Source organism: Chelonoidis abingdonii, chromosome 2 (genome assembly GCF_003597395.2).
Source record: "Chelonoidis abingdonii isolate Lonesome George chromosome 2, CheloAbing_2.0, whole genome shotgun sequence".
Classification (NCBI taxonomy): Eukaryota; Metazoa; Chordata; order Testudines; family Testudinidae; genus Chelonoidis; species Chelonoidis abingdonii.
Window position 1 is genome coordinate 278,199,159 of NC_133770.1, and position 24,097 is coordinate 278,223,255.

General features: G+C 39.6%; 2 protein-coding genes across 4 annotated transcripts in view; one reads left to right on the forward strand and one right to left on the reverse strand.

Annotated features, from left to right (window-relative positions):
• Window positions 1-24,097, forward strand: part of MTBP (MDM2 binding protein) — a 321,748-nt gene that overhangs the window by 55,595 nt on the left and 242,056 nt on the right. For 2 of the 3 annotated variants that reach the window (XM_075063204.1, XM_032777231.2), the window contains exons 21-22: window positions 1,317-1,382; window positions 2,965-3,340. In XM_075063204.1, coding sequence (XP_074919305.1) covers window positions 1,317-1,382; window positions 2,965-3,000 — 102 coding nt within the window. In that variant the 3' untranslated portion in view covers window positions 3,001-3,340. Of the gene's footprint in view, window positions 1-1,316; window positions 1,383-2,964; window positions 3,341-24,097 lie in introns of those variants that run through there. The other variant, XR_012655394.1, reaches the window with a different exon arrangement.
• The window catches only part of SNTB1 (syntrophin beta 1), a 167,012-nt gene continuing 151,548 nt past the window's right edge, over window positions 8,634-24,097 (reverse strand). Inside the window, 3 exon segments of the mRNA XM_032777235.2 lie at window positions 8,634-11,374; window positions 15,964-16,154; window positions 19,443-19,639. Coding sequence (XP_032633126.1) covers window positions 11,282-11,374; window positions 15,964-16,154; window positions 19,443-19,639 — 481 coding nt within the window. The 3' untranslated portion in view covers window positions 8,634-11,281.

A 24,097-nucleotide genomic window follows, 5' to 3' on the forward strand; every position in this document is an offset into this window, starting at 1 on the left:
CCATTGATTACAAGATGAAGAGAGAGATGTCAATAAACTTCATGCTGAGTCTGTAATCTTCACTTCTTGCTGTAATGTCCTTCCTTTCTCAGCTGTCCCAAAGCTATTGACTGAAAAGGAGGAGAATTTGTGCAAGTAGTTGGAACTGTAGACTCTATGACATTGCTCAGCAAAGTGCCTGTGAACTTTCTGTAGAACTCCACAGCAATCCAACACTTCACCAGGCAGTTTTGTGTTTCAGTTACCCTCAGTTTTCAGAAGCGATTGGGGTAAAATTTTTAAAAGTGCCTACGTGACTTTCAAAGTCAGTGGGGTTTAATTTCCTAGGTTACATAGGCATTTCTGATTATGGTACCTTAGAGGTTTAGGGAACTAAGTAGTAGGAGGCAAATTCTCTCCTTAGCCAACAGCCTGAATGAGTGGGCTGTAGATGATGGATGAAGGGAGTATAGGGTGCTCTCCTTCCCACATAGGACACCGAAGGGAGGAGTAGCTGCTGGACCTATGTAGTTGTAAATATGATGGCCTTACTCCTTAAAAAACCTATTTGAATGCAGAGAGCTTTCTGCATTCAAACAGGTTTTTTAAGGGGTAAGGAACTAAATGGTGCAGCCCCACACCTCATATGTTCTTGGGTCCGCTGAATTCTTCCCCATGCTGTGCAGTAGAACCACACTAGTACTGCAGTATTATGTTTTCCACTGAGGGTGAGGCAATATTTTCCTCTTAAAGGTTGCAGGAAATATACATACTTAGTTCTCTTTTCTCCTTCTACTACATTCCTACCTGCTTTATCTACATGCCATTAGTAGTGGGAAGGGCCAGACTCGAAAATAGAAAATCTGTTATCCGATGTGGTGGTTTTCCTTTTTGGTACTGATCTCTCTCACAGTTTCACCTACCCCGGTCACATATATTTTGGAGCTCTGCCCTTTGTTACAAGAGTGCAGTACATGTGCATGGTTATAGTTAAATGTTCAGTCAGGGGCTATATAAGAATTTTGAACAGCATCTCTGTAGCTTTGAAAGTATTCAGGGGCAGGAAGGGCATGGCTAAACTCCAAAACTTGAGTGACAAGGGATGACCCCTTGTAACTGCAGGGAGAGGCGCAACCCATTCCTAATGGATTAGTAGAGAAGGCAGTCTCAGAAAAGAAATAAGTAATTAATGTTTCCAATTAAGGAGCTCTAGGAGATCCTCAATCAGGGAAAGTCCCTACAGGTAACTTTAATGTTAGTATCAGCTCCAGAGGAGGTTTATGTATGTTCAAATCTGTCTGACAGCAATTCTATAAAATGATGTGTTCTCTGTTTAGGATCTGAAAACTTCCAGGGGGCTGTTTGATGAAATGAAGAAAACAGCAAACAACAATGCTAAACAGGTAACCCTATTCCTGGATGTTCTGGAAATGTGTTCCTAATACACTGCTGTGTGAAATCTATTGCAGCTGCTTCTTGGACTGTGGGTTGGTGCATGGCTTTAATGGGTGAACAGAGGAGACCATCTGTTGTGTTCTCTATGTTCTCTAGTTTGTATTATGAGAGTTCTTTTGAGGTTAGTTTCCCTCAGTGCAAAATTCCAGTTGCAGATGTTGACTTGCTATTGAAAATGTTCTAATAAGGGTGGCCACTGTCAGAGAAATTTGAAATAAGGAAAAAGACTCAAAACTTTTTCACATTAGTAAGAAAAATATGTACAAGATCTTCTGTTTCTCAGAGGAGTCTCTGCACTAATGGATCATTAGGGGGACCATTATGTTATAAAAGGAAATACAATTGTTCTAAAGGAAGAATTATAGAAATGGTAGATCCAAGCTCTGGGAATACCTATAAATAGAAACCTGAGGGAATGATGACTGGACTCATTTGGGTGTCAGGAAGATTCATGTGAATTTTAATATGGGGAAAATACTAGGAGAAAATACTCCTGTCCAGAAATTTATCAGTGCATTGAGTCTTATCCTGGATACCTCATTAGAGAAACTTTATGATGATGAGCACTGTGGAATTTACCATTTTTGTTCTCTATACTGTAAAATCAAATGTAAGGATTTGCTTGGTTCATTCCCATAGCAAAACCTTTGGTGGAAGAGGGGCTAACTGAAGGGAAAACTGCAAGAACTGACCATGGAGTTTCTCCATGATTATTCTACGAGTGCAGTGTTTGCCCCACCCTATCTTCCAGTAGAATAAACCCACCCCCAAGCACACAGATTGTAAAGAATAGGTGGTAAGCCAGGGATATTCATTCATAGTACCCCTGTACCTCCATACTAGCTGTAACCTAGCAGTAGTCTACATGCTAATGCTCCCAAACTCATCTGTGAGGAAAGGAGGAGGTATTATCTCCATTTTCCCGGACTGGGAAACAGACCTCATCGTAAGTCAATGATGGAACCAGGCATTAGAGATCAGTATTTTCTGTCTGCTAGACCATGCTGCCTCTCCTGCTCTGCAACAACAACTTATCGGGCCTTTCAGTGTGCCAGAATCTCTCTGATGGACCAGCATTGACTTATGCTTGGCCACCCAGTTTGAGGAATAGCAACCACTACAGATGCAGGTTCAGCAATGAAACAAAACGTTTGTTCTTCAGTTTATAAAGCAGGAAATTTTTCAAAAAGAAAACACTGGATATTTAGAATTGAGGGTGTACTTTTTGTTATCAGTGCATGGAGAGATTGGACTACAGTATGTCAACTTTTGAAGCTAAAAAAGTGCTCTTTTTAAATGCATGAAAATTATTTAGAAGTGAAAAATCCAAACAGTTGTATGTTAATGACTGTATCTGCTCCATTCACTGAACACATTGACTTCTCCATGGTGAAAACAGTCCCTATTAAAACTTCTGTCACCAGTAAACTTTTTGGTTATACTTGCTCCATCAATAATATTGCAGAAGTTTGGTTTTTGTTCTTGAAAGTAACCAACTTTTAAAATCTGATTTCTCCTTTATTTGTATAGGTGATTGAATGGGTTTTGGAAAAGACTAACAAGTAATGATGATGAATCATTACATATGAATGGAGTTTACACCCTCTTCTCCAACTTAACAGAAAAAGCACAGTGCATTACAACAAAAGTATAAAGCCAGGTAACAGGAACAAAACAGACCTTAAAAAACTTGGTTCATAGACTTAATTCCCTAATCCAATACTGTGTTATGGCCTTTAGATATTTTATATTGAGTTTTTATTAAAAAAAATCTGTAATGAACATTTCATTTTATACTATATGCCTATTTATAGATATCTAAAAGACTGTGACTTAGATTTTTCAGAAACATTTTCATGTGTTGTACAGATTTTATTTTAGATGTAATAAAAAAATCCAAATTTGATTGTAGTAACAAGACTATTTTATTTCTTCTGTTTTCACAGTCTTTAAGAAAAGACAATTGTTCCATACACGACTACTTTTTTGTTCTTCAAATAAGTTAACTGGAAAGGTTTACATTGCAATAAAATGTGAGGAGTTTTATAACTTAACTAGCCATAATGCCTTAATTTTCTGCAGATTAATGTAAGTATGGTTAGGGTTGAAGGCACAGTAACCTCTCCAGTCTTAGCGTAAAACATAAAAGATGTTGGTTTTGAATGACCCCAAAATCAAACATGCCATTTACAACAGTTTTTTATGGTTTTGATCTTTTTTTTTGAAAGCTGAGACAGCTTTCCATAAAATTTACCCTGCAAAGCCAGAAATAATAATAATTAAAAAAAAAAACAAACCTTCAGTAAAATGGCTTATAAAAACTTAGTACAAGGACCCTTATTTTGGATTATGTCTTTTAATCTCACGGGTTTCCAATATCAATTCTCATTTCATGTTTCTCTTGTAACAATTTGATATTTTAAACATATTAGTAGAATCCCTTTAAGATGCATTTTCTCATTGTGAAAAAAACGAGTCCTACAGTACCATTGATCTAAAGAGAGCTGTGAAATTGAGAGCAGTGGCTTCCTAAACAGAACAAGAACCATTTTATCTGAAAATGAAGGAGAGTGACCAGTGCTGCTTTTAAGGGGCACTGTCAGATTTACAAATAATTTAAAAGAAAATAAAATCTTTACCTATGCTACAAACACCTTTAAATTAAGTGTCTTATACCAGTATAGTTATTCCTGTAGGGAAGGGGAATCAGTGATACCAGTCCTAGTATCTTTACATTGATGTAACTGCATCCACAGTAGGGGGTGTGGCACTTTTAAGTATTTAGGAATTAAAATCACTCCCCTAATGGAAATAGTTGTAATGGTACAAAACCTGTAGAGCAGGCTTTCCAGCAAAAAGCTATACTGGAACAGGCACATCCAAATGGCATAGTATAGCCACAGTAGGGTGTTTGTACTGCCTTAACTATATTGGTATAAAAGCAGCACAATTTCTGTGTAGACAAGCTCTAAGGAGTTGGTATCCAGCTGGCATTTAGATGTTTAATTTTCATAGGCTCCTTTTGAAATCCAGGCCTAAATCATTTAAAGTAGATGGCAAACTCTGAGGTTGGGGTGTGTGTGGAAGGGTCTTGTTTGTACAGTGCCTGCTATAATGGGTCTTTAGGTGATACCATGATGTACACAATAATAATAGTAACACTACTTTTCAGTGTAGACAACAGAAATAAAACTAGTCAGTTTCACCTTTGTTACATCTTCAGTTGATTGCACTGTCAGGTTCTGATGTGTTAGCACAATGCTACAAGGTTGAGTTTCAAACACTGTTTAAAAAAAACATCATAAGTTTCTTTTAAAAAAAACAAACATTATGTGGAAATATTTCTACCATTTCCATTTCTGTTCTGTTAACTGAAACTAAATTGTAGGCCAAATTTAACCTGACATTCTCTCATCATATACCCATTAGTTTTTTTAGCAAAGATTTTGGTGGAAACAGGATGTTAACCTACCATACAAAGGTAGGCCTTAACTTGTACTTGTAGTGTTATAATGAAATAAAACTATAAAAATAACATTTGGATTAGTGGCCTGAAAGGTTTTAGTGGTTCTTACTCTGAACTGGGAATGCTAAAGTCTTAAAATTTATCACTGTGTCTGTTCATTTAAATTAAAAAATGCAGGTACAAAACTGCTCAGTTATATTTGTTACCATATGGCTTATTTATTCTACTACCCCATTCAGATTTGTTGTTTTTCTGTTTTTACCCTGTTATGATGTCAGCTATAAGACAGAAATTAAGTTTCTATGTATAATTTAATGACTTGCTTAAATTAATAGTCTAATTTTAAGAGTATAAGTACTTTGTGCTACTGTGATCTATCAAGCTAGTTATTTCTATGTTCAAGAACCCTTGAATGCAGATATGCATGTTTTTTAATGTGTGATGAATGTCTAAAGATTTTGCATCTGCATGTTTCATTATGTTAAATTTAAATTAGTAACCTGAATCAGAAAACTTAACACTGCACTTACTCTTGAACAAATCTTAATTTTATAATGTAGCTTTTGGAAGCTGCATTTTCTGCTTACTACTGGTAGTCTTCTTGCCTATGTTGTTTGTGGATGAAAATGTAAACTCATTTTGTACACGGTAAATTAGAAAATTGGATTAATTATGCAGGAGGTAACCTGCAGGTAGTGAGGCCAAATTTCTATACTTTGTAAAATGGCTGAGGCTTGCTAACATGAGCAAGCAAAACCTTATTCATGAAACTGATTTTTAACCTTTATACTGAATGAAACGAATGCAGTACTTAGGTGCAGAGGGCTTGTATAAATTAGGTGAAATAGTCACTCTTCTCTCTGCATGTGGTGTGCCTGCAGTCAGTACAGTACTGGAACTGACTACTCATTTATAACTCGCAGCAAGTGAAACTCATTGGTTAGAGACACGCTGTGCTAACAACCACCACGGAATCCAAGCAGTCTGAAATGAGGGAGTGTTGTGCCAGAGAGTATACTGGTCCCATTTAGCTGCACCATTCCCCACCATTAATCTATAACTCAGGCTGTAACAACATTATGCATTTATATACAGTAGTGCCTTCCATACTTTAAAAACTCACATTAATATTGGCTCAAAATGCAGCTGTGGAACAAATTAGGATATTCTCAGTTTTTGAATTTGGAAGCTAAGACTTCTAGATCCTTTTTCTAAAGAGACCTGATCCTGTCCATTTAAGCCAATGGGAGAAGTGGGTCATATTTAACTAGGGGTCTTATGCCTACCTTGGAGCAGTGTGTTTATAACTTTCATTGTTTGCTTCCCTATCTGTGCAAGTCAGGATGAGGTACATGTCTTACTCTACCGATGTGTAGTTACTTCCCATCCTCTCCATGCTGCAGGCTACGAGGGGGGAGCAATGATGTGAGTGTGACTGCACAGAGTGAAGAGTTTACTTCCTACGGTGCTTGAGTACCTGGAACACAGTTTTCCCACTTATATATGATTTAACCCCATGCAAAAAATTGCCTCAGAGGCAGGAACTATTCAGTTCTGGCCTGGCAGTCATTTTTCACTTACCTTAATTTTTATATTTATTATACGTAAACAATGGATTTGTAACTGGACTAAAACAGTTATGGCTTTTCAGTTTTTGATGTGGCAAAACTGCTCCATTTTGAGTAAATGGTGTAATCCTTGTTGTTTTATAAATCTCTAACATGCAACACAGTTCAATTTTGTTATCTTAAGATTTTGCACTGGGTAATCACTTGGTGCACTTTAAAAAGTCAATCTTGCTGATATTTTTAGCAGTTAACTTAGACATTATGATGGATAATGCTGTTGATCATAAATTTCCCTCTGAATTCAAGAACTTTCATATTGAATACAATTTTCCAGTTACCTTTTTATGTGACTGTTTTTCCCCCTCCTGGCAAAATACTGCCTCATGGCTATTTCATCCCTCTGACATTTATATGAAAGCACAGCTTATCTGTTCATTATTTTTCTGACTTGTAAGCAAAAAGATGGTAATATTGTGGGGCATGTACATCTTTAGGGGCTGATTCTGCTTTCAGTGATGTCAATGACAAAGTTTCAATTGATTTTTTTGTTTGTTTGTTTTTAAAGGGAGCAATATTGAGCCATTGAAATGCCATCAGAATGGATATCATTTTAAAATACAGTACAAAGGGTCTGATCCTTTAGTCCAAATCAGGCAAAACTTTATCTGAAGCCAGCTGGGCCCAGAAAAATGACAAGTCATGCGAAAACAAACATAACTCCGTGTCCTCCAAGAACTAGGAATACTTGCTTTCATATGGAGAGGTCGAGCAGTAGTTTCATTATTTGGCAAAGATTTTGACTAATGTTGTGTGGTAGTGATTTACCTGGCAATGCATAAAAAGGCTTTTCATTATTTTACAGTGGACACTTAAGAGAAATACTAGTTACTTTTAAGTACAAAGAATCCATCTACGTTCAAAAAGCCTTTTGAAGTGAGCAGCTCCTGCTGATTCATCCTATTACAGTGAAATTGACTTTCATTTCTTTCTGTGGGATTGCAGGGAGGGAACTATTAGATATTGGCATGATCTTCACATTCTTCCTTTATATACATACTGTATTTTCCAAGGATCAGAAGGTCTCATAAAAGAATGAGTATGTTTCGCTAATAGATCAGATCAGTTTTATTTTCTGTGACATACAATGTGGATGGTAGTACTTTTCTGATGTCTTCTGTATAGATGCTCTATTCTTGCTAATATTAGTGATATTTCTATGCAGGGTTTACAATTACAGGAATATTCTAGTTAAAGTTCATTATTCACAAATAATATTTTAATAAAAGTCTCCTCCATCTCCTTAAGTGTCTGCCTGGGAAGCCTGTTCTAAACTAGACTGAACACATTCTCTCTGAAACTGCAATATAATTAGTTAAATGACCAGGGTACATAGACAAGATACATAGTTTGTTTTTTCTATTTAAGGCATTATTTACGAATTTGAATGGTGAGAGGAAACCAAATCCTCTTTCCCCAGCTACTTGTTTTGATGAAGTGTTCAAATGCAGTGATTTGTCCACTCTCACTACACTACTGTCATCACCAGACAGACACACTTCGGAAACTGTGTTGGGGAAAACTAAGTGAATTTAGTGCTTGAGAAATGTGCTGGAAAGATACTCATAGACACGGCAGGTTTCCTCACACAGTTGCATACCTGCCTTTATGACCCCCAGCTAGTAGAGTTGCCTTTCCCTTTTTGTCCTTGGTGATGAGAGAGACTGCCAACAGAAGTGCGTATTAGGATGTGGTTATTTATCCATAGGAACTGGACTGAGACACTTCACAGGCCACCAAACACACTGCTGACATAATTAATAATGGTGCATTTTCTTTCCAATTTAAAAATCTTGCCTAAAGAACCTTGGCCTCACTTTTAAACCAGCTGAAGAAGTGTTTTTCCATATATTTATGTTTTAGTAATTATTTACGAATTAAGTGTAATGTTTCCTGAGATCAGAAATGGTGTAAATAGAGCATTCTCAATAGTCTCTTGCACAAATTAAGCTCACCTCACAAAAATCGAATAAATGACTTTTTATTAAATATATTCTTTTCCTCTAAAATATAAACTATACTCTTATAAATGTGGAGTAGGCCCATATTTTGTCAATCCCATCCAAATATGAATCACTCCAAAATCTGTAAATGATGAAGAAATAACATTTGTAATTACCATAATTTTTAATTTGTCTATAAATATATAATATGAACTTTCTTTGCAAACTATTTAGTTATTCACTTATACTTCATATAGAACTGAGCACCTTAGATTACATACTGTGTAATTTAATTATTGATACTAATATGAATTCTGATTATTTACATTGAACATACATGTTTATATAATATTCCAGTGACTTTAAGTGTTAAAAGAATAAGAACATAGTGCAGTATAAGTTACATACGTATTGTCCACAGTACACAAGCTGCAGCTTGAATCTCTGAACTTTCTATAGGAACAAGGGTCCAAATGCATAAACACTTTGTACTTGGACAAAAAACGCTTTGCATTGTGTGATCCAGAAGGTTTCAGGGAGATGCCTCCTCCGTTGAATTCACAAACCTTGGCATTTACTTTTTGATACACTTTCCATAGGCTTTTACTGAAATAGGTTCTATGATCAAAGGCCCAACCCTATACTTGCCTCCCCGAAAGAGGTAACCCTAAAATCATGCATACCTGAACCAGAAGAGATCAAAGATCTACCACAGATAAATAATTTGCCAGTATTTTCCATTCATGCAGTTAACATTTATTTTTGGGGGGTATAAAATAAGTTTTAATTCCTTATCGTAAGTGCCATTAAGGTAGAAATGAAAGTTACTAGATAGGCAAATCACTTTCAGGATTTTTGTGAAGATAACTATATTTATGTACTGTTCGAAAATTACCCTCTTTCTTGGGTATAATGTTTTGCAAGTACAGTACAGTGTTTGTGAATTCAGCCCAGCATCTCTTTAAAATTTTAAAATGAGTATTTTTCTATTACTAATTAACATATGTATGAAAACCACCATAAATCAAAGTTTTATGTATGTGGAAACAGACTTGACTTATTTACTGTGCTCGAGACCTTAACTGAAAAACAATTACAATGGAATCACTGTTTTATTATTTAGTATGTGTGATTTGTTTTCTTTGCCAGTTGAGTGACATCTAAATTAAAACTCACTCTACCTGCAAAGTTTAAAAAGAAATACAAATCATTGCAATGCTACAGCTGAACTTCTGCAAGCAATCATATTCATGACTTCTGCTTCTTTCTAAAAGTCTGGCTTTCAAAATGTTGCTTTAGTGTCAACACATTATGAATATCTATTTCAAAGAGTTAGTTCTGTTTGCAGCTTAAAGGTGGTATAAATTCTACTTGATCAACAGTTTTTCAGTTCACTCCTCCTGAATTCTCAGGCCACTTTTTGAATCTGAAATGCATTTTTAAATGAATTATTACAGAGTTATACGTGTTTCTTAATGAAATCTATTTCAATTTAACCGATTTAGGAGCAGGATATACTACTAGGTCACAATGTTAAGTGAGGCACTGTAACTTGTGGGTAAAATTTGCAAAAGCAACTAAGTGCCCCTGACCTTCAGTGGGACTTAGGCTCTTAAAGTTAGGTTAATTCTTTTAAAAAGTTTACCCTGTGTGTTCATAAGTTAAGGACACTTCAACAAGCCCCTTTGTGCTCTCTTATTAAATAGCCTGTTAACCACAAAAGTCCTATCATTACTGCTGCTTTGATCCCCCCCTACAGGAATGTGCACATATGCTCCGTACATATGGACCATTTGAAAATACCCCTCAATGCTCTGATTCGGGTGCTGGGCTGTTCACTAAGGATCTCCTTGCTGCTTTAGAGCAGAGGTTCTCAACTGAGGTTATGCCAAAATAAACCAGAGAGCAGGGCTGGCATCAGAGTCATTGGCACCCAGAGCAGAAAGCTGAAGCCCGAACAACTTCGCTTCATGGGATCCCTTGTGGCGTGGGGCAAGAGGCAATTGCCCTGCTTGCTACCCCCTAGTGCTGGCCCGGGCTTTTAATCTACTGGATATGAGAAAAACAGTTTTGGGGGCACAGGTGGGCTGGAGAGTTGTTATAGCATGTTGGGGGGACGTGTCAGACAGAAAAGGGTTGAGAACTCCTGCTTTTGAGCACCCTACTGGAGTACATGCACACACAAAACCTACCTGCCAGGGTATTAAAGCAAGTGCCTCTCATGGCTCCTTCTTATGGAACAGCAAGTCATTTAAACAGCACGTGAACTGGGATGAAAGTAATATTTTACTGATTTTTTTTTTAAATCTTCATAAAGCCACCACTTCATATAGTATTAAAAAAGAGAAAAAAATCAAGCCTTATTCTGAATCACAACTGATAAGTGCCCAGTCTTGCATCCACTTAGCCCTTACTTACTCTAGATAAACAATACTTTGAAATAGGCACGATTTATGATTTCGAATCTCTGCACATACAGTACTATACTCATTTCCACTGTACAGTATGTGGTTTTAAATTAACATTGTAATATTACATTTTTGCCATTATTTACAATGAGCTATGTTGTTGTCTCCTGCAACTGACAGTGATTTAAAGGACTATTCTGAGTCTGAAATCTGTTGGTCTTTTTCTGTGTGTGCCTCCTTTGTAGCTGACAAAATGAAGGCTGAGCCTTGGAGAATCACCAGAGCTGAAGTCCCTGCATTGAACTCCAATATTTTGTAGATTGCTAGCAGCTACAGGTGTCTTCTATTGATTGTACTTCAGATTAGCATGGCAGCTGCATTTTTCTTTTAGGAAACAGCTGTAACTTACGCCACCAAACCAAGTCTTGTAATCTTAGCTGAAAGGAATGAATGAATGATGAACACAATTGGCTTTGGACAAGAATGAAGGTCCAGCTGCTGAAATTAGAAAAAAGATGGAGTTAGTGGTTGTTCAGATCACAAAACACTGATAGAACTAGCAGTCATTTGCAGATTACTTACTTACTTATTACCTGCTAATATTTTTAAAGCAATCAGATAAAAGAAACAGCACTTTATCATATCCATCACACCGCATCTTATTTTTCTACAGCTTGTCTTGTTGCAAATACTTGGGTCATTAAAAGTAATCAGTAACCCTGGCACTGTGCAAAAAATCCTAGAGCTGTAGTGATAGGTTCCTGGCTTAGCTGATGTGAGCATGCCCAACTTAAGATAAGACATGCCTGAACAAGTAATTGCTGAAACTACTTACTATTGTGAATACATCTATAGTAAATAATGGAAGCAAAAACTAATTAAATTAACTATTGTGGATATGTTTAGAATAAATAAGGTATACAGAAAAATCTTGAACTGATAAGCTTGCTTTAGAGAGAACAGATGGGTGAGGTGATATCTTTTACTGGACCAACTCCTGTTGGTGAGACAGACAAGTTTTCCAGCTTACACAGAGTTCTTCAGGTTCTGGGAAACACCTGAAGAAGAGATCTGTGTAAGTTTGAAATCTTCTCTCTCTCACCAACAGGAGTTCGTCCAATTTAAAAGGTATTACCTCACCCACCTTGTCTCTCTAATATCCTGGGCCGAACACTGCATACAAGCTTGCCTTACACAATCTGCAAAGCAATTGGTCTTTACATGCAAGAAGTATAGATGTTAGGGGTTAGGAAAGATGTGCGATGTGGTTTGTGGTGTGCGACATGAATTGGAATTGTGGTTGCCACCAGTTGTTGGGCCAGGCCAGCACGGGCAAAGAGCTGTTACATGTCTAACACAATAATCTGAGTGACATGCTAGAGTCGAACTGAGTTTTTTGGATCCCAGAGAACTGGATGACGTGTCCTCCCAGAACTGGATGAGGGGTTCTGGATAAGCCGAGCAGAAAGCTCTCACAGGGAATCCCAATAGTTCTGCTTAGAGGATAGAAGTAGTTAACCCCTGAAGTCTTCCAACAGGTTCAATTCCAGCTGTTAAAGGGAGCCTCACCCAGGAGAGGGGGAAGGTTAGGGGGCATAGTTTGGATTGTGAAAGAGAGGCTGTATGCCTGAGGTTTGCAGGCTGTAGCAATGCAAGCCATCAGTCTTGTGTTCACTGACTGAGAACAAGGAGGAGTTCTTGTGGCACCTTAGAGACTAACCAGTTTATTTGGGCATAAGTTTTTGTGGGCTAAAACCCACTTCATCAGAACACTGTCTGAGAACGGTTAATGCATTGAACTGTGGCCTCCAGACTCAGTTTGAGGTAGCAGTTTGAAAGGACATACTTTAGCAAATTGAGTGAAATTGACTCCCCACGGCCCATCCAAAAATGCCTTTCAACATTAAGAAGGCAAATAGCCTGAAATATTTTTTTAATCATTGCCTTAATTCTGCTTTCTTTTGTTCAATGTGTTCTGCTTTGCAAGTGCAAAAAATAAAATCTGTACACGTCTGAGTCTGACGGCAGAGTAACAGCAGAAACGGTGCAGTGTGTTTACAGGCTTTTCTGAGTGAAGTATCTGACTACATTTGCAGAACATTTCAACTGTCTCCCCCATGCTTCTGTCTGAACTTCTTGATATAGGCCTGCACACACAACCTATTCTGAGCAATAAAAAATTCTGAACTGAGTTTAGAAGCCATAAGAATGGTGGGATCGAGTAAATAATTTAGCTCAGAGATTAGGATGTATCAGCATCTCAGTGAAAATTAAACAAGAAGCTGCCTGTCGTAGACAAGCTGTCTTAAAAACGATTTCCAAATATTTAGTGTACAATTTGACTTCAGCTTTATACTACCACCACCATGCTCTAGGCAGTTGCCTTTTCAGGTCCACAAGTAGGTGGCTATAATGCATTTCACTATATATCGAATATAATTTCTAAATGTCACATGCATCTATGCCACTTTCCATTAAGGGTCTGTTCTTACTTTTTTTTTATGCTAATAGCAGAACTCTCAACTTCAATATGAGTAGGCTGAGTCTCTGAAATAGTTGTTTACTGTACAGGTTGGCATTGTTATCCTAGCAGCTATAGATGGACCAGTCAGGATGCACCATCTTTTAACTAGCCAATGGGGTAAAGATGGCAACTGGCTGTTCTGGAAGGCCAGTGCCTCAACAACTGCTAGTCAAGCCAGTTTCTGGAAGGAAAATAGATTCTTCACTTCACCTCCTACAACAGCAGATGGAATGTTTTGTATCTCATTGATCGTGCTATAGCAACTAGGGCTGTTCTGTTTTTCAGTGTTAGACCTCATTCTACATAGAATAAACGTGTAAACTCATGAACAGCACAGAACAAGGTGTCATCACTATGTAGTAGGCAATAGCAGGACAGTCAATTCTTCTATTATAGAATCCTGCCATTAATATTGGCCATTAATTTTGGTGCTGAAGTCCAAAATTTAGATCCTCAAAACCCCTCACTTAGCTGTTCCCTAACCCTGTAGGTGCCTAAACTCTCTAGGCACCTATATTTCCACCAATAAAGTGACTAACCATAGAATATCAGGGTTGGAAGGGACCTCAGGAGGTTATCTAGTCCAGTCCCCAGACAGATTTTTTACTCCAGTTCCCCAAATGGCCCCCTCAAGGATTGAACTCACAATCCTGGGTTTAACAGGCCAATGCTCAGACCACTGAGCTATCTCTCCTAAGTCCCTAAATATTTGCCGTTGGGCATGTAAACAGTCAGCTCAGTCCTGATGCCCAGGCACCTAGCTCATGCCTATACCCCATCAGGATCCTCAAATGAGGTCTTCCCCTAACTCACGGTGGGATGTGCTCCGGTAAGTTAGTTAGCCTCTGAGCATACCTATCAGCCCCCATACAAAGCAATAGTGGTGTGGATACTGCTGTCTATATGAAACCTTTAGCCCAGTGGTTAGGCTGCTTCCCCAGGAGTCCTGGGCTCATTTGTTCCCTCTATCTGATTTGGAGCAAGAATGTGAACTTGGATCTCCCAGCTCTCAACGGAGTGCCCTAACCACGGGGCTATGGGATATTTGGGGTAGGATTGTCTCAGTCTCTCCTGCTGATACTGTCCCAATTTGTATATGGAACAGGGATTGGAACTTGGGTCTGCCACATCCTGGGGATTGTTCTAACAACTGGGCTTCTGGCAGAGGCCAGACATAGTGAGAAACGGTGGTGTTGGGGATGGGGGGGAGGGGGTCTCTTGGTTTTTTTTGTGAGAAAGAGATGACCTGGCTTAGGTTCCCAATGTCAGGAGAGCGTTCATGGCTGTGAATCCTGAATGAAAAACCATGAACCCGGGCTTAGGCCCCACTCCCTCTTCAGTATTTCCTGGTGGCTTGCTGAGGTGATTCCCTGCTCAGCCTGCTGGCTTTTATGAATCCCATTCCTAGGCACCTAAGTCTCCACATGCCTTACATACAGAGCCTGGGTACCTAATTCAGGGTTGTGGATTCCATAGGTCGAAGGGTATCTAAGGGTTAAGTGCTACAGTGCTGAGACGAAGTCCCTTTTGTGGATCTAGCCCACAGTCTCTATCTTTGAAATGAGCCTATGTTTATTCTGCACTTGAAGCTGATATGGTTCTTTGCTTCTGATGTTAGGATTTCATAAAGCCAGGAATAGTGGCACTATATTTTAAATGGCCATTTATTTCCACTCTTTGTTCTACATTCAAATACAGGGAACAGTGTGTTTCTACAGAAAATGACTTTCCAAGCTATACTCTCCCACTGGTGCAGGTCAATGGCATTAAAGTGCAACATTATGGCCTCATCCTGTTAGGTGCTGACCATCTTCAACTTACAGTAACTTAACTGGGAGTAGCAAGCACTTAGTATTTTGCAGGACTGGACACATAGGACAGAATTTTCAAAAGAACTTAGCACCCACAATTGTGGCAGATCTTCAGAAGTGCTTAAAGCCCATTTGTGTACCAAAATAAGTGGCCAGGTTTTCAAAAATGCACAACAGATTGGTGGCTGAGTTCTTTTGAAAATCTGGCTCTAAGTGTCACTGTGGGTGCTGAGCATGTTTGAAAATCAGTCCCTTAGTTAACAAGTGTTTACAGATTGATGCATACAAATGCAAAAAAACTGGAGTGTCTGACCACCATGGAACTCAATTTGTCCCTAAATACAGGAAATCATTCTTCCCTCCTTGCATAGTTTTACCATTTTGTCCGCATCCCTTTTTTATTTTACTGACTCTTTCTAAGGACAGATCATACCCATGTAATCGTGATAAAAGGCCTTGCCAATTTCCTTATAAATTTTAATAGATATCAGTCATTATTATTTTAGGAGTTCAACAGTGCATGGAACAATTTACGTTTTGACTACCAGAAATCATGGCACCCAAGAATTGTTTCTGTGTGTATATTTAACCTATGTTAGCTAGGTTCCTAAGTGCCTGCCCCAAACCATGAACTCAAGGACAGTCAGCTCCATTGAGCACACTGTCATGCTAATCATGCAAAGAATAATTGCTTGTAATAGTTGCATGCACAAATGATAACCTGCATTCCCATAGCTAAATGCAGTACTTACAAATTCTCCATCTTTGCCTCCGAAGTCTAAATAAAGCATCCTAATGCCATCATCTGAAGACATTTTTAGCTTTTCATAGGGACACTGTGCAATTGTTTTGGACAAGGCACCATCTTGTGGTTCAACTGTGAGAGAGAATCCATGTTCATAATGGATGGTCAAACGGCACTCCTGGTTTTTGTAGGTGCAAGCTGAACACGAAAAACAAAATTTAGATTATGAGACCTCTGCCCGTAAAAAGCTTGTATTTGTAAAATACCATTCACCTCTATGGCGACTTATTATCCACTCTACTTACAATATTAACAAGGAAAATACTTTTTAAAGGAAACAGAGTCACCCTGTCTACTTCCACATTTTGACCTGCTTTAAACCTCTTCCAGATTCTGTTAAAATAAAAAGAAACCAGCATTCCTTTATAGACAGAAACTCAAGCCACTTTTCTGAAACAAACAGAGTTAAAGTAGTGTGGGTATGAGATTGGCGATTGGAGATGAGTAGCTAAAGAACTAGGCAGTGTGGATTTGAATGTCTGGGTGAGAAAAGATTACTTTATGTGGCTTTATTCTGTATTTCAGAGTCACTATTCCTTAGCCATCTTCACTGGCTTTCACTGAGTTTCCTTGAACATATATAGTGGTGTGGGTGTTATGCATAATAGACACACACACATATTCTGTATCAGCTCCCATGGAAACTCTAGTAGTTTTCACTAGAGTCCTTTCACAGGATTCTCTTGGTTTCTGCTGGTCTGTGATTTCTACAAGAGGGTGAATTGCACTTGCTCTGTTCCAAATTTTGATTGAAAGTTAACTGGTTCCAGTTGGCAAACAGAATTTCCATCAGGCATATGTAAATCCCTTCCTCATCCTTTGCTCTGGCTTAGGGATAGAGAGCAGGTGAAACTAGTTGTTCCTTCTGTGCTGTTTACTGCTGTTCCTGTGCTCAGCAGGGCAAGTTACCTCCACAATGCAACTCATTGGCTGCTTACAGGTATACTTACCTGAATGATTGATTCGTTGCTCAAGAGGAGTGGACATCTGCATAGTGCAGTCTGTACCTTCATCTGCCTGAAGTTCTACCTGGAAATAAGCCCCTCATGGACCTGAAGGATACTATGCCTTCCCCTGACCTCCAATACGAGATCAGTTTCTCCATACTCTGTCCCTAACTATTCAACGATATCTACATTTTCTTATTTGAAGCTTTCTCTACAGTCCTCTCCATAAGTGCTTCACATGTTTGTTTTATGCAGTGCAGACAAAACGCCGAATTGTGTCTGGGCTTGGTGGGAAGGGGAGGTGCGGCCATGGTTTGGGTGCTGGTGGTCCTCTCTTTTTAGGCAGCTCTTGCTACTCCTGGTCTGAGTAACTAGTTTGATTCATCCTCCTTTCTCTCAAGAGGCTCCCTCTCTGCACTAGGCACTTCCGAATGCATTGCCCCCTGAGCAGATGATCTGGCTTCATGGGCACCTCCTCAGGACACTACATACAGAGTCACAGTGGATCAACTGACATGAATGTCCTTGTCAGGACAGAGCTAGGCAGATAAGTGTTGGGTGTGGATGGAAGAAAGCCAGCTGAGTGGATGATGTAAACTGAGCGGTGTTACTTGTAAGCAGTTAAGATAACTGCCTGTCATTGGCCACAAAATCAGAGCTGGGTGGACATGCCCTAAAATTAGAACGGTTGTTTACACCACTTAGTATTAAAAAAGGGTTATTTTTAAAGGCTGGCCTGAAGAGCTGTGGAAAAGGACTATGAAAGGCAGCACTCTGAGAACTGACTGATACCTGTGAAACTTCACATTTGATATAGACCTACAGTAAATTAATCAAATCCTGTTCTACCCCTCCAGCCTGAGAAAGACGACTGAAATTCTTTCTGCTTTACAACACCCAAACAGGATTCAAATATATAGAGTTACATTAATTTGTTGGGTGTTGTAGGGAGAAAATAAAAAAAAGTAATTCCCCTGGACCTAATTTGTCTCACCCTTCATGTTTGTGTGCATCTCTGAATGCCAAGATACAAAAGAAAATCTCATTAACCTTAAGATTCAGGTAGCACCACTGCTTCCAAAACAGACATTCAAAGAGCCAGCCTCTCTTTTCAAGCACAAAATGAGCATCGAAGTTAAAAGCTGCAAAGGGAATCACTGAAGAATTGCAACAAAGATGAAGACTCTCTGGAGTACTAATTAGTTTTCTGGTATTTGAAAAAAGAACCTGATAATTGTAACCAGCATCTATTACAGCAAGAATTCTGCAGCATGGCTGCCTTAACCTTTATGTTAGCTCGGGGACTGAGACTTAGACCTTCAGGTAGAATTGATGGAGTTCCCAATTTTACCAGCACTGGTGAAAGGAAAGAGTAGGTGGCAAAGAGATCACAAAACAAGGATTTTACAGGTTTTGGGCATGGGTCTTGAACAGCGAGAACTGCACCCCTTTGAACAAATAAGAAGGCAAACCAACAAATAGGAGCGGCAGGGTGAAGGGGGCTCAGCCAGGCATTTGAGATCAGAAGGTCAAAATATGGGCCTGTCCACATGGGGAAGTTAATCTGAAATAAAGTGAGGTGTGAATTTGAAGCCCTATTGCTAGTCTGGAATAACTCCGCTTATGGACACACTTATTCCAGAATGAGAGGATCCAGACAGGGAGATAATCCAGAATAGGTATGCCATTTTCCCCATGTAGACAAGCCCTAAGAATAGAGGCAGTCGTGCTCAGTCACTCAATCTTGACTGCATTTTAGAAGGAAGGTAGATTGTCTGAAAGGGGGAGGTGGTTTGCACCTGTTGTTATTAGACTGGCCTCCATTTTTTATTTTAAAAAACGCAGGTCAAGGTGGGTAAATGGCCTGTATCTATTTGTGAATTTTGGACAGTTATGGTTCTGACCTTACCCACTCTTCTCTATAGACAGGTCCCCCAGCCAGATCAGCAGTAACTTTTACTCTCTCCCCCCGATGTCTCCTCTTACTCCAGGAGGATGTTCTTTCCAGGGGTCACAGAGCTGAGGCCTTTGAAATAGACGCATAACAGCAGGAGGAGGCCCTCCTTTCTCATCATGACAATCACTTCCCAAAGGCATGAGGTCCCCATCTTTGACTCTAACACTTCAGGCCTTATTGGCTGCTAGACTCGTATCAGAATGAGGATGAAAAGAGCAAAATGGAAGTCAGAATGACATGAGAGGAGGTCTGAAAACACACAATTTGCCACAGTTCCTATAGAAGTTAAGAGCTGGCTGCAAAAGCAGCAATGAACTTTTCACAGAAACATTCTGTCTACATTCTGAGTTTCAATCAGCTCCAGTGTAAATAACTTGGAGAGACCAATAAACTTCTCCAAGCATTGATCCTGAACTAATGATCACAGATCCAGCGTTTTGATTTTTGCACTGAGAAACACGCCTAAGGACAAATGCCAACGTGACTCAACATAAAGAAGAAGAACTTCCAAGTGTTACTCACAGGTTGTGATTTCCGTGATGAGCTCAGCTGAATTGTGGCAGCCCTGCACTATGTTCCTTGTCCACAGTGAGAGGTCTCTGCTAGTCTCTGTCCTGAAGAGATGGGTTTCAATCCCTTGCCTTGTACCGGTGCGCGTTGCAAAAGATAAATCCACCCCAGATTGTGGGGATCCCTTACCTGGACCTGAATGGACCAACCTGAAATTGGATTTAAAAACAAAATAAAATGTTTGCATTGCTTGACGCTGCTCAGACTGCTCAGAGTTTTACGTTGCACAGCTGTACGCAGTGGAGTGAATTTAGTGCTGGTGAAAGGTCCGAGAGTAACAGTCTTGCAGACTGAAGGCTTCCATTTATCCACACAACAGGTACAGAATGGACAGAAGCAGGGCAAGAGGCCTTAACACTGACCTGCATATGGGAGAGAGTGTGACTCAGTTTCCAAGCCCACTCAGAGCTTGACGTCCCTGTTGAGGCTGCCAACAAGAGTGGCAAATAGTGCTAGTTGTGGGAGGTGACTTTTGTGATGTGGACACGTCTTCCAAGAACTGGATACAACACAACCAAGCAGTCCCAAAATCTTGGGTCTGGGGTTGTATGTGATCCTAGTTCTCTCTCATTTGGGCTAGAAATGATACTTGCTGAGCCTGATTTTCAAAACATTGAAAGCACTGGGCAGCAAGCACCAAATCTGCCTCACAATTAAAGCAACTGCACACACAACGGAGCAACAGGATGTCTAAACGGGTGACAGGGTGTCTAAATATTCATCTGGGTGCTACACAACTATGCACCTGACTCTGGCCTTAATGCTTAAGCCCTAAACTGTATGCTTTGCTTCAGAGATATGAGCACTAATTCAGATATGGGTCAAAATGTATCTCTGATAAAACCTAAATATCTGCAGCCTACCTTTACAATAACTGATGTTAGATAACAAGACAACAGGCTCCTATAAAATATCTAAGGGCAGACACCAACTACCATTTTGTATATATTTTTCCTTGAACAACTAAAGCGCAGATAATTTCCAATGCACCAGCTAACTGTAACCTTGAACTTTTCTCTTATATTCTGTGGAACATAAAGAAAAATTGAATCTACTTTTACTCCAGTACGACCAGCTGATTTTCAGAGTGGCAAAGAAAGGTTTGTTCACCTAGCCCGAAAGCTAAATTTCAGAAAAAGTCATTTTTAGAGAAAATTTACATCCAAATATCTCTTTTCTCCTTAAGATTATCCATATTTTAAGGGGAGTGCAGGAAGTTAGAGAAGTAATTCAAGGACATTGCAACAATTCAATTGTAATGATGAATGCAGAGAAACATTTCACCATTTAAAGATGAAACGCTAAATCTCGGAGAGAGTGAGAAGGTGAAACCACAAGAAAACAGGACTATAAATGTGCCTTTTTTTAAATCTCACCATATGTAAATGATCAACGTTATACACAGAGACAATATATAACAAAAGGACACTGTTCCAATACCTGCAATGTAAGATAATCCCTAAATTTAAATATTAATTCCCAACAAACAATTTCTTCTGCACACCTTTAAAGAAAGATTCCTTGTGCCTGACATCACAGCACGGGACTGTTTAATGAGGAAAGTGTATTATAAAATAAAAAGGAAGTAAAGCAATAGGAGTTTGGCGTTTGAGAATCAGATGCCTCCATTCTGAAACACTGCCCCTTGGAGAGTGCTGTACACACAAGCTCATCCGAACAGATAAAATCACAAAGCAAAGACATTATGCCTAGAGCAGGGAGATTTTTGAAAGACATAATGGGCCAGATCCTCAGCTGGTATAAATAATGGAGACAGGCCAATTTATACTAGCTGAGGATCTGGCCCACTCCTCCCTAAGTGCGATTTCTTTGCTGCTGGGATATAAAGTTATCTAGGTTTGTCTATCTTTGACTTGATGGAAACTTTCCATGCATTCGTAGCTTCTGATCAATTTCCTTGATTTTAAAAAGACAAGACAAGACAAACCATGAGAAATTAAAACGGGGCCAGGTTACTGTGTGCAGATCTGCCTCTGAACATGTGGCTGGGGAAATGTGCCTCTTCCACAGAACTGTATGTCATCACAGTACCCCACTTTCATCCTGCAAGGCAGGCATGGCTTGACACATTAACTTCCACAACCCCCTTCTGAGCTTTGGCATCCTCCCATCTTTTGCGGGGGATCCTGAGGACAGCTGATAGCACACCTCCCTTGCAGCCATGCGACTTTATGGAGGAAAAGGCAGAATCAGAGTTTGAGTGGAGGCCTCCTGAGTCCCCTGTTTGTTCTGCAGGGCTCTCTTCCCCACTCCCAGTGGGACAATACAGTGACAACTCTGCAAGGGCCATCTGGCCCTTGACTATCAGTGCGGAGGACTGGGACCCAGTACTCCTGGGTATATTCCTGGCTCTGCTTCTAACTTCCTTGGGCAAATGACAGCATGCCTGGGTGACAAGATGGGTGAGGTAATATCTTGTGGGACCAACTTCTGTTGGTGAGAGAGACAAGCTTAAACAGAGCTCTTCACAACAACACTGGATACAGCATGCCTGGGCCTCAATTCCCCAATCTGCACGATGGGTATGATAATCACTTTCACACTGCCCCGATGACAAGCCATTTTTAGTAAGAGGGTTTGAGAGCCATAGATAGAGGGTGTTTTACAGTATCAAACTGTTGTTATAAAACAGTAAGTCACAGAGCAAAGACTTAACATTATTTCTTATGAGAAATTGTACACTAGGAAACTATTTCAAAGTTCTCTGTCACATCCTTTCTGCTGTGGAGAGACTTCATTAACTGCTCTAATAAGTACTTCCCAGCACTTGTAACACACCGTGCCATTCAATTTGGAAACCACATACTCCGAGATAGTAAGTGCCTAAAACTAGTTCACTTCTACAGGAAAATGGCATCATATGTTATTGATAACATCAGTAATACAGCAGGACTAACGTTACTGATGCTACAGTATGTTGATGACACGAGCAGTATGTTGGTCCTACATAGTACCATAACACCACATCCAGTATTAACCATATTTATTCCGTACTTTCTCATCCACACCACTATCTTCTTACTTACTCTGAATACTAGAATTTCAGCATCAATTGTACATCCAGTCAGAGATCAGAATTTGCAATGTCCTGCAGTGAGACATGAACTAGAGAGGTATTCAGCAGGGAGTTAATATTATGGGATATCATTACTTAGGTCTTTAAGTCTGAGACAAAGGACTCCCTAGTCTCGTTTTGGCCAATACTATTGTTGTTTATATGAAATATTGGAAACATCAGGCTACTGAAAAACCCGACAGCCATTAAAGAAAGCCAGCTAAGCCAGTTCTTTTTGCTAAACTAAAGAGCATGTTATTTAGCTGCTCAAACTGGCTGATTGACACAAAAATCAGTTCTTCGCTTGAGGAGATATGCAAAACCACTTCGAGAGCTTGCCAACAGGCCTAATCACATTACAGAACCTCAGAATATTTACTAGCATGCATCTTTCGCTATTCATATTAAAAAGAGGTCACCTGAAGGTTATTCAATGGTGGACACTGTACAAAGAACTCCAGAGATAGACTGGAAGCTGGTCATTAGTATAACCTTCATCTTTCAGCCAGTGCAGTCACCGGAAGGACAGACTTTCCAAGGTATGAGAGCCACACAGTGGTTCTCAACCAAGGGTCCAAGGCCCCCCTGGGAAGCCACAAGCTGGTTTTAGTGGGTCCGCCAAGCAGAGCAACATTAGACTCGCTGGGGCCCAGAGCAGAAAGCCAAAGCCCCGCTGCATGGGAATCGAAGCCTAAGCAATGTAGCTTTGAGGGGGGAGTCCTGTGGTGTGGGGCCTGGGCAACTGCCCTGCTTGCTATCCCTTAATGCCAGCCTTGGCTTTAATATTCAGAAAAACAGTTACTGTTGCTCAGGTGGGCTGTAGAGTTTTTATAGCAAGTTAGGGGGTCTCAGAAAGAAAAAGATTGAGAACCCCTGAGATACAGAATATATCTAAGAAGCACTGACAGCTTCTAGCAAAAATAACATGCATTTGATGAAGTGGATTTTAGCCCACGAAAGCTTGTGCCCAAATAAATTTGTTAGTCTCTAAGATGCCACAAGGACTCTTCCTTATTTTTGCTGATACAGACTAACACGGCTACAACTCTGAAACCGGAGAGCTTCTAGAGCTTTTTCACCAGAACTCAGAGCAGCCAAAGGGGGGCATAAGAATGTTGGTAACTGTAAACCAGTCTGCTCAGGATTAAGTTGATATGGGGTGTATTAGGAATAGACAGATCTGTAAAATGCCCCTCCTTACATTCCATAGAGAGCTGTAAACACGGATTAGTTTTTCAGTTTATCTGATTGCTCCCTCTTCTATTTTTATTCTGTCTACCGTCTCCATTTTTCAGTGCTTTACGTATACACAATATCATGAGATGAGGAGTACAAACCAAGGGGTTGGTGTTAGGTGGGACTCTGTGGTCTGCATTTTACTTTAATGATATGAAAAGAATCTCAGGCATTTGTTGCAGCACAGAAAAATCTTCACAAATTGACAGTGAAATTCTCATTGACACCCTGGGGAGAATTTTCAAAGCAGGTATTCAACTGCTCAGGTTAGATTTATGTCAGTAGGCATTGATGT